This window comes from Carex rostrata, chromosome 19, assembly GCF_964058835.1.
Source record: "Carex rostrata chromosome 19, lpCarRost1.2, whole genome shotgun sequence".
Taxonomy (NCBI): Eukaryota; Viridiplantae; Streptophyta; class Magnoliopsida; order Poales; family Cyperaceae; genus Carex; species Carex rostrata.
The window spans coordinates 8623960-8634940 of record NC_135936.1 but is presented as its reverse complement, the minus strand read 5'-3'; the positions used below and the strand labels follow the sequence as shown (position 1 = coordinate 8634940).

Here is a 10981-nt window from a genome sequence, read left to right as displayed (position 1 = left end):
TATTTGGGCTTCTAAGGCCTGTAGGCCTTGCGAAAAAAAAAGAAAAGAAAATGAATACAAAGATTTGTCCAGTTCGTAGCTGATGGGGCGGGGTAAAGATTTTAACAGATAATTTTTGGCTTCATGCAGCGCACGTACTATAGAATCAAACCATAATTGCATAAGCTTCGTGCTCTGTAGGAAGCTAAAAATACTCTGTTAAATAATTTACCCATGTGGCGGCTGGATGAAATCAAGGATTTCTCCAGCTCCAACCTTTCTTCCCTTCTTTTTGCTGGAGTCGCTATTGCCCCAGCTCGGGTTTCTTGCGATCTAGTAACCTCCATGTCTCTCTAGGTTAAACAAAAGGTTAATTTTAAATACCAACAAAAATAAATCAAAAATGGCACCGTCTAAATGGGGATATACGCGAATAATTACTGGAACAATCTTCGGTGGAATCCTGGGTTTTTATGTAATGCACCGCGTAGAAGAGAGCTATAAGGTAACAATACGATGCGTAAAAGTACATCTTTATAATTGAATCCGTTCATTTTATAGTTTTAATATCGTATTGTTTGTATTTTTTTTCTTCTACAGGAAAAGATGAAGGAGAGATTGGCTAAGTATGAAGCTGAGATGAACAGGAGAGCAGAATTAAATCAAAATTCCAAAGAGGAGATAGGAAAGGATAAAGCCGAGATCTTGTCCGAAGCGTAGCCTAGTTGCTTTTAGTGGTCAGTTTTGTTTTTATTTACGGGAATATTAAGAACAAATTTTTCAATACGGGCCTGATTTTGTTGATGCCTGTTTAATTTCTGTTTAATTCTTACCAATTTTCATTTTCAGTAAATTTGTAAAATGGTCAACAAATTAAGCTTGAGTTACCATGGCTTTATCTCTCAGTCATTTTGTCGAGCACTTCAGATGCTTCCAATAATGTTAATTGTTGAACTAATGTTGGTTAGAAACCTTAGTTTTGGGAAAAAAACTGAATTTATTGATTGCCTGATAAGAGTTATTGTGCTGTTGATGTGGTTTTTGTCTGATACTGTTGTAAAATATATACTGATGCTTGATTGCTGGCATTACTAGCTTGTTCCATTGGTCATTTGGTAGGCAACCATTGTAAAATAGATGTTCCCCTTATGATTGTTAGAACCGAGCTTTCATCTATTGTACTAGAAAGATGAGGTTCTTTACTGTAGGGGTGATGAGCTTATCGTATAAATTCTATTAATGAGAAACTACCGGTACAAGGTCAAGCAGTCAAATTCAATTTTGACCTTGTAGTAAATAAAATTAAAACTTTTAAAATTTTGCATATACATACATCACTAATGAAGTACATGGATTTTAACGGTTTGGATTCGGCATTTAAAGTCAATCCGATATACTTTTGAAGTTGTGCTCATCAAATCTTTTTAGTAAGCACATCACACTCTAGCTTCACTCTATCTATATATATAGAGAGAGAGACGAGGGATCCAATTATGTCCTTTTTTGGCAACACCGAATTACAATCTCCATTTTCAAAGTTTTCAAATTTCAAACAGTCGATCCGGACTGTTCAACATAATGGATATGTTAAAATGTGCTTGCAAATCAAATTTTACATTTTTTGAAATTTTTTTACTATTTATTAAGTATTTAACAAAATCGCTATATTCAGATCGTTGAATTTTTTTACCCATCTTAATAAATAGTAAAAAAATTCAGAAAAATGTAAAATTTGATCTGCAAGCACATTTTTACATATCCATCAAGTTGAACGGTTTGGATTGACTGTTTGAACTTTATAAACATAGGGTGTAATCCAGTGTCACCAAAAAAGGGTGTAATTGGATCCCTCCTCGTATATATATATATATAGAGAGAGAGAGAGTGATTAATGTGTATTCGTATGCATATGGCCCGTTATGCATACGGTCAAAATTTGAAATTTCAAAATCTAAAACGTCGATCTGAACCGTTTATCTTGTTCTCCATATTAATATGTGCTTGGAGACCAAATTTTACATTTTTCTGAATTTATTTACTATTTATTAAGTCACTTTGAAAATTGCTGATCCAACAGTGGCTGCTGATTTTACTGTTTTGTTAAGCCACCGTTGGATCAACAATTTTCAAAGTGGCTTAATAAATAGTAAAAAAAATCAGAAAAATGTAAAATTTGGTCTCCAAGCACATATTAATATGGAGAACAAGATGAACGGTTTGGATCGACATTTTGGATTTTGAAATTTCAAATTTTGACTGTATGCATATCGGGCCATATGCATACGAATGCACATTAGTCACTCTCACTCTCTCTCTCTCTCTATATATATATATATATATATATATAGGTTGGAAGGTGAAAGGTGAAAGGTGCTGCTGATCTTAGCTCATGAAGAAGGAATGGTAAATTTTTGTTTGCTTGAGTCATGAATCTCATGATGAGAAATATTCTCCTATAATGCTGAACTCATGTATTTTATTCCTAGACATCCAATGCTGTTGCTCGCAAATACAAAAATAATGTGAAATGCATTTGGAATATTCTCTAAAGAGGATGAGATGAAGAATTGGATTGGGTTCCCAGTAGGTGACTAGGATGTAATTTCCCCTTGAGAGAATGGGATGAAAAATTGGATTGGGTTCCAGGTAGGTGACTGCGATGTAATTTCCCCTCCACATAATTGGTACTAGCATAAATAAACAAAGGTCCTGAGCTGACATGAGAATTTATATTAATGTCCGGTTCCAGGAATGAAATGCTCAAATTTTATATGGCAGAGGTGTTGCATACTGACAATTTCTTGTATGAGATCTGGATATAATGCATTAATATAAATTTGAGCATTTCTTTACTGGAACCAAAGTTGAGTAATATTATAAAGCTACTGTCAGAGGTGTTGCATATTGACAATTTCCTGTATAAAATCTGGATAATTAAGAAAAGATGAGATGATTCCATATCCTTTTTTGAGGGGATGACAGGATTCCATGTGAAGGATCAATAGTTCCTATGCTGCTATGTTTATTTAATGCTGATATGGAACAAGATCATAGAAGATATCTAATCTTATTATCTAAGTCATTTTCTCTTTCGGGCTGGAATTTTTTGTAAAATATATTCTTCCAACCTTTTTGTTCTTTGATTCTTGCTTACAAGGGGAACAAAACTTTAATCCCTTTCATTCTATTACATGTCAATATATGCCCACCTATCTTTTTATTATCTCAATCAGATTCATCTCTATCTTCAACTTGTAAACATTGATTCATCTTAAATGTCAGGCTGTCACCTTCTTCTAACTCCCACTGTTTTTTCAATTCATTTATGGCTTTTGACGCGGCAGCTGCTACAGCTGGGTTACTATCATTCGCTAATCTCTGCAATTGGATAAATGATATTGTATAAGATAAGATACTCTTTTCTATATTAATTGGTTGTTGGTAGGTTTTTTGCACAACACCTAACATATTTACCATAATTGTATATCACCAAATGTACTTCTAAATAACATTGAACTTGGATTATTTGACGGTACGTCCAAAATCAATGTTAAATCGGGAAAGTGAAAAAATATTGCCCGCAATTTAATATCAACCAAGCCATAACTTACTCATTCATACTGCAAATGATCATTGAAATTTATTTTTCTTCATCTTATTTCAAATCAGGAGTGGAAAAAAAAACACACACATTTGGAATAGAGAATAATTCAATTATGACACATCTGATGGATGATATTAGTTGCAAAAGGAAACCTGAAAGTGGTATTGGCAACTATGAGAAATACTTTATGGTTATATGGACAGAAAATTAGGTGACAAATTTAACAAACCAAAATTTAGTTATCAACAGTACTATCTTTTTAACCTGTAAAGCACCCATGCCAGCATTGCCGAGAATCCACATGGATGGAGCTACTGCCAGTGCATTTGCCAATGCTTTCCTGATAAAATAAACAGAGATTAAAAAAAATATTAAAAATCACTTTAAATTTTCTATTAGTCAAATTCAAATGTATGGTACTGAAGCAATGTACCTTGTGTTAACATCTGGAGAGCTAGAGCATTCAGCCAACAGAGAAACACTACTTTTCCCATCCATTGCTTCTAGGTCTATTAGAGTTGCTACTAGCAGTTCCAGCTTCCCATAGCAATAACAAAAAGACAGAAATGTCAGGTAGCAGGGCATTCAAAATAATTATAATAGTAATAAAAAAATAAATTAGTTGGATTTAGTTTAATCCTACCAAAAGTTCTAACAGTACAAGTTTGATTATTTTACTGCCAATTTTTTAGTGTATTTTACAGAGTATTTCTTGTGGGAATCAATAAAGTTTATTCTTTCAAAAAGGACTTGTTTAGAATTTAATTACCTCCTCAGGATTAGTGTAGTCAATCCCATCTGCTTCTGATAATGCAGATGCCATGCTCCAATAAGCATCCTATAATACCCCCGTAGAAAAAAAAAAAAGAAAAAAAGTTTCAATGGAAGTGCTTTATAGAGCTTATTAAGCTTACATAAATACAGTATATGCAAGAATAAAATAGCAGATATCAACCAAATGATTTAATTAACGGATTTGGAAATAACCTCAATGGCACTTATTCTGTCTGAAGAAACCCGACGAGCAAGTAGATCAAGAGACTTCCCATTTTTTTCTAGGGTAATAAATCCTAAAGAATCATTTACTGAGAAGTATCCTTCCTTTGTCGGCCTGAAGAAATTGTTTCTTCAATTAGTTATGCTGCAACTCTGTAAAGGACTTAATTCCCACAGAACTGAATAAACAGCGAAACAAATCAATTGTACACCAGCCAGTATGTATCGGTTAGGGATCTCAACATTGAACCAATCAGCCATTGTACCAAGTATACAGGTACATGTACCAGTACGTTGTAGAGGTACAAAACAATATCATAGCCAAAATGTCAGTGAAAAGTGAAACCCTAAAATCCAGTCAGATACTGAAATTTAGTGGGACTCATACAGGTTTAAGAAAAATTACATGAATGCTAGATAGAATTTTTGAATGAAACTCACTTCTGGTATGAAGTTCCTGCCATCATGCCATGAATGTTCCTGATAAACTGCAAATAACAAAAAAGGAACAGAGAAGTTTAAAGAATATCATACAAAAGTTATAATGCTTTTTTCGAACACAAAGGAAAGATATATTTGCTAGCACCTTAAGAGCCATGTAGGCATCTTCCATGGCACGGCGTTTTGCCATAAAATCAGCTCGTCTCAAATCCGCCTGACATCAAGTTAGTAAAACTTAGTCAGACAAGTTAACATGTTAACCAGAGGCAGGTCTTATTTTTCTATTCGTAATTCCTGTTTTGGTTTTGTACAACTAATTAACACTTATTGGACCAGCGAGAATGAATTCTTATGTGTACCTCTAAGGCACCATCACTCCAATGCTTATCGGCTGCTCTTTTCAAGTCTGAGTGAGCCTTCTCCTTTAAAATCTGCATTGCAATGTAAAAGTATTTCGCGACATTGTTCTTAAACAAATTTACATGGCTCTTTAACACCAATTAACTGGGCATAATACTTATACCGTGGCTATTTGGTTTAAGTGAGCTGCTTTTTGCTTCACACCATGATCGATCTTCTCTGTATGCTTTCTTGCACGAGCTATGAAGCATAGAATTTTGAAAGCTATTTACAAATTGAAAACAAATATTACAGCTATGTGTTTAGAAAATTATAGTATGAATAAGATTAGGAGCTCATTTATAGGCATCACACCATCAAGTTTAAAGAGGCCCATTCCCAAAACAGCAACATCTTGGATGGCTCGATCATTTAACCTTCTTATGCTCCTGAGCAAAGAGAAAAGATGTTATATTTGAATGATGAAAAAAAATAAAGGTACTGAAAATAAAATTAGTAAACAAAAGGAAAACATGATTACCTAGAAAGCAATAATATGTCGCTCTGAGCACGTTCATTGACAAATTTTGCATCGTTATAAACAAATCGACAAGCTTCAGCTAGGCCTTGCCTCGAATGGTTCCCCTTGATTCCATCCTTTGACTTGGTGGCATTATTTCTAGGAAAAAATGGAAAAGAAGAAAAGACTGAGAATCATCTCAAAAAAAAGAAAAGACTGAGAACAAAAATCAGTTATAGCTACACAAAATATATGTAGTTTAAATGCCTGCTCAGAATGTTCTATGCACAGATTAATAGCAGCAATAGGACTTGTCGTAATATATCCACAATAAAGAGAGACTCTTTGCTGAATTTTGCTTTTTGGCCTTTTCCTAATTTAACCTTCCCCATTAGTTGTACTTCTACATATCATCTCAGTGTAATGATCAAGGATAAATGAAGAAAATGAAGCAACTGCATACCTAGAATCCATGCAATCTACAGAAGTCTTCACACACTCCTTGGTTTCAGTACTCTGAGAACCATACGATCGGCAAGAATTTAATTTTGCATTTGAATGCAAAGAGAGGGAGATTTTCACAGATGTCAGACCCCAATTATTTGATTTCTTCAAATCAACACCTTGGCATTTGAGAGCAACAGGGCCTGACGAAAGCTTACTAGCCATAATTGAACTATGCGAAATATAACTTTTGTATGCCTCGCACAAAGCAAATATAACTTTTTCAAAATGTTCTCATAGTATTTTGTTTCTGCAGAATTGTCTATCCTGAGATCCTGAGGGAAAAAAAAATAGAGAATTGTCTTATAAGTCTGGTTTTGAGCCAAATTCTTTAGAAACTAAGCTAATTAGAAATTCCTTTCCATAAAATGTTCACAGCCTACAAGAACTTATTGAACTTACTTTTTATAGGGCTGATATCAGTAATTCAACCTCCCATGTTCATATTGAAATGTTACATTTCAAAAATTGAATGGGCTATTTCTTCATTCAAAGAAAATGGAAACCTTATTTACTGATATGGGAAAGAAATAGTAAGAGGTTGAGTCAGTACTGGCAGGGCTCTTGAACAAACCGGATCCTGAGTTACCCAAAATTCAAGATATGAGAAAGAAATAGGAAAGTAGGGGTGAATAAGGAATTAAGTTTTACTAAAATCTACAGATCAAGTTCAAAATCTCAAATCTCCAATGACTAATGGAAAGAGAACTTACATTAGCACATAGAGATAGAAGGGGCAGAGAGAGAGAGAGAGAGATGGACAGTTTGGCCACACAAATGGTGGCAATTGGCAAAGAGAACCATGGCCACAAGTCTCCTGTGTGGCCCACAAAGTGCCACCATACACTGTTTTTTATCTTCTGTGCCTAGTATCGCCTTGTTTATGGTGATTAAGCATGATTCTCAAATTATTTGCAAACATTTTGTTTTTAACAAATAAATTACATGAGGTGTTTTTTTAATTAATTTTAAATTATATATAAATTCTACGAATTATTTAATATTTGTTTTCAGAATATTCACAAAAGTTTAATGTTTTCTATAAACATCAAATTTTAATATATTTATAAGAATTATAATATATATGTTGTTAAATTATATGCATTATACGATACAATCGCTTCAGAATATCCGAAGACCGTAGTATCTCTGGTCATATTGGACAAACAGTATCAGTATGGGCTGAAAGCTAGAATTTTTTTGATAAACCATAATTAAGAAAATGATTTTTACTGATCCAACATGATTGCTTTTTTTTTTTTCAAAAACCAGAAGGACCGGAGGAGCCCTCCGGTCTCAAATTTTGCCTTTTCTCAAGACCGGAGGAGCCCTCCGGTCTTAACAATTTTTCAATTTTTCCTCACCTTTTTGACTGATGGTGGTGCGGCGGATCGTGCAGCGACTCATTTTTTTTTCTTTTTTTCACATTTTTTTTCTCACCAAAAAACAGAACAAAAGATATTGTTAGATGTAATTTAATATTATTATTTTTACATACACATAACAAAAGATATTGGAACTTATTTGATAGATTTAAATAATTTGAAAAATCATAACACATAATATTTTTACAAGTATTTTAAATTATCATGAAACAAACTCGAAATGATGCAACTTGGTTATGTGGACTTGGCAAATATAATGTAAATTATTCCTACAAATTCTAGTTTAATATTTAGTTTTTATATCGAAGTTGTTAAAAAAAATGGAGATATTTATACCTTTCAATTTCATAGATAATTTAGTATGAAAATAATTTAATGAGAAGAATACAGGCGCACAGATTTAGGAGAGGAGATAAGCAAATCATTCACCTCAACAAAAAAAAGAAAAAAAGATAAGCAAATCATCCTATTCTATTGGTCCATTTTTTATCAATTCAATCAATAACCTCCTGACGCGTATCAGCTAACGGAGGGGACCAAAGTTTGTTTTTTTCTTTTTTTTTTTTTTTTTTTGAGAAAAGACAAACCTGAACTGATCCATTCAATTCCTTGCGACCACGTCAAAAAAAAATATTTAAGACCGGACCGGCCATCCGGTCTTGGTTATTAAATTTTGGAGAGACCGGACCGGTCATCCGGTCTTGATTTGTTTAGGATTTTTTGGATCTTCTGTGAAACATGAATTGTAATGCAATTGTAGCGGAGAAAACCGATTAAAAGTTTGGGAGACCGGAGGGCTCCTCCGGTCTTGAGTAAAGAAAAATTTTAAGACCGGAGGGCTCCTCCGGTCCTTCTGGTTTTTGAAAAAAAAAAACAATCATGCTGGATCAGTAAAAAACATTTTCTTAATTATGGTTTATCAAAAAAATCCTGAAAGCTATTTGATCACACCTCTTTCGAAGGATTAACGGGCCAATAGTAATAGTCGCATGTGTTGAGATTGGAGCCTGATATGCTCATAACCTCACAACTATGTTGCATGGATACGGGTACGAGTATCGTATCGGATACAATGTAGATATAACGACACAGAAATTTTAAAAAATTTAAGATACGATACGTCTATTATATATATATAGAGAGAGAGATGAGCTACGGTGAGTTGCGAAGTAAAGCGACTATTTTACTTCACGCTCATATTTTGCGATTTTAAAGTTCAAAACGTCGATCCGAACCGTTCATCTTGTTCTCCATATTGAAATGTGCTTGGAGACCAAATTTTACATTTTTTGGAATTTTTTTACTATTTATTAAGCAATTTTGAAAGTCGCCGATCTGATGGTCCAGAAAATTTTACTGTTTTTACTGTTCACAGCAAAACAACAATTTTCAAAAATGCTTAATAAATAGTAAAAAAATTTCAAAAAATGTAAAATTTGGTCTCCAAGCACATTTCAATATGGATTAGACATCTAACGGTTCGGATCAGTCGTTTGGACTTTCAAAATAAAAATACGGCGTGAAGTAGAAACGCGTTTTACTTCGCAACTCACCGTAGCCCATCTATATATATATATATATATATCGAGAGAGAGAGAGAGAGAGAGAGAGGAGGGATCAAGTTACAACAAATATTTTATACATTTTCAAAGTCCAAATCGTTAGATGTGATCTCTACAATAAAATGTGACCAAATTTTACATTTTTTGGAAATTTTTTACTATTTATTAAGATGGGTACAAAATTCAATGGTTTGAATTTGACTAGTTTTTGTACCCATCTTAATAAATAGTAAAAAAAATTTCAAAAAATGTAAAATTTGGCCACATTTTATTGTAGAGATCACATCTAATGGTTTGGATCGACGATTTGGACTTTGAAAATGTAGAAAATGCTTGTTGTAACTTGTTGTAACTCAAAAATTGTTGTAACTTGATCCCTTCTCATATATATATATAGAGTTTGGCTACGGTGAGTTACGAAGTAAAGCGACTATTTTACTTCATGCTCATATTTTGCGATTTTAAAGTTCAAAATGTCGATCCGAACCGCTCAACATGATCTCCATATTGAAATGTGCTTGGAGACCAAATTTACATTTTTTGAAATTTTTTTACTATTTATTAAGCCACTTTGAAAATCGCCGATCCAGCGGTACAAAATTTTTTACTGTTCACCCGGATTTTCAGATTTTCAGAGTGGCTTAGTAAATAGTAAAAAAATTCCAAAAAATGTAAAATTTAGTTTTCAAGTATATTTTAATATAGATTAAACATCTAACGGTTTGGATCGACTATTTGAACTTTGAAAATGAAGATATTGCATGAAGTAAAAACGTGCGTGTTTTACTTCACAACTCACCATAGCCTTACTCTCTCTCTCTCTCTCTCTCTCTCTCTCTATATATATATATATATAGAGTTAGGCTGGGGTGCTATGGATAGCATAAAGGCCTCTATGCTACGGCTTAATATTCGAGTTTTCAAAATCCAAACGGTCGATCCGAACCGTTCATCTTATTCTCCATATTAATATCTGCTTGGAGACCAAATTTTACATTTTTCTGAATTTTTTTACTATTTATTAAGTATTTTACAAAATTGTTGATCCAACGGTGGCTGCACAAAACAGTAAAACCGTTGGATTAGCGATTTTCAAAGTGGCTTAATAAATAGTAAAAAAATTCAGAAAATTATAAAATTTGGTCTCCAAGCAGATATTAATATGGAGAATAAGATGAACGGTTCGGATCGACCGTTTGGATTTTGAAAACTTGAATATTGAGCCGTAGCACGGGAGGCCACTATGCTATCCATAGCACCCCAGCCTAACTCTTTCTCTCTCTATATATATATATGGAATATGCTAGCATGCTATGCATAGCATAGAACTCCTCCATGCAACGGTTCGGATTTCGAGTTTTCAAAATCCTAACGGTCGATCCAAACCGTTCATCTTGTTCTCCATATTAATATGTGTTTGGAGACCAAATTTTACATTTTTTTGGAAGTTTTTTACTATTTCTTTAGATTTATTGAAAATCGCTGTTTTTTTATGGTCCAGATTTGCTGAAAACAGCGATTTTCAATAAATCTAAAGAAATAGTAAAAAAAATTCAAAAAATGTAAAATTTGGTCTCCAAACACATATTAATATGGAGAACAAGATGAACAGTTCGGATCGACCGTTAGGATTTTGAAAACTCGAAATCCG

At 33.4% G+C, this 10981-nt stretch overlaps 2 protein-coding genes across 4 annotated transcripts; one reads left to right on the top strand and one right to left on the bottom strand.

The window, feature by feature from the left end:
* Positions 1-240: 240 nt before the first annotated feature.
* Positions 241-1000, top strand: LOC144571559 (ATP-dependent helicase/nuclease subunit). Its single transcript, XM_078320894.1, has 2 exons — positions 241-484; positions 580-1000. The coding sequence occupies exons 1-2, from the start codon at positions 383-385 to the stop codon at positions 697-699; spliced, it is 222 nt and encodes a 73-aa protein (XP_078177020.1). The 5' UTR covers positions 241-382; the 3' UTR covers positions 700-1000.
* A 2049-nt stretch (positions 1001-3049) lies between these two features.
* On the bottom strand, positions 3050-7172 carry LOC144571494 (senescence-associated family protein). 3 transcript variants are annotated; one of them, XM_078320803.1, is made up of 13 exons: positions 7097-7172; positions 6343-6658; positions 5901-6038; positions 5735-5808; positions 5544-5644; positions 5380-5451; positions 5166-5234; positions 5021-5067; positions 4571-4694; positions 4353-4421; positions 4017-4120; positions 3848-3923; positions 3050-3357 (listed from the first exon to the last, which is right to left on the bottom strand). In XM_078320803.1, exons 2-13 carry the CDS (start codon positions 6546-6548, stop codon positions 3205-3207), a joined length of 1233 nt encoding a protein of 410 aa, XP_078176929.1. In that variant the 5' UTR covers positions 6549-6658; positions 7097-7172; the 3' UTR covers positions 3050-3204. The 3 variants fall into 3 exon arrangements, with proteins under 3 accessions (XP_078176929.1, XP_078176928.1, XP_078176930.1); XM_078320802.1 differs by lacking the exon at positions 7097-7172 and adding an exon at positions 6786-7053; XM_078320804.1 differs by lacking the exon at positions 7097-7172 and adding an exon at positions 6786-7051 and having other exon boundaries at positions 5544-5620.
* Between the last annotated feature and the right edge of the window lie 3809 nt (positions 7173-10981).

Excerpts from the sequence above, each read along its gene's own strand:
- LOC144571559 (XM_078320894.1), top strand. The coding sequence starts at position 383 with ATGGCACCGTCTAAATGGGGATATACGCGAATAATTACTGGAACAATC. Across the intron at positions 485-579 it reads GCGTAGAAGAGAGCTATAAG|GAAAAGATGAAGGAGAGATT; the intron begins GTAACAATACGA and ends TTTCTTCTACAG.
- LOC144571494 (XM_078320803.1), bottom strand. The coding sequence starts at position 6,548 with ATGGCTAGTAAGCTTTCGTCAGGCCCTGTTGCTCTCAAATGCCAAGGT. Across the intron at positions 5,452-5,543 it reads ACTTAAACCAAATAGCCACG|ATTTTAAAGGAGAAGGCTCA; the intron begins GTATAAGTATTA and ends ATTGCAATGCAG. Across the intron at positions 3,358-3,847 it reads CTGGCATGGGTGCTTTACAG|AGATTAGCGAATGATAGTAA; the intron begins GTTAAAAAGATA and ends ATCCAATTGCAG.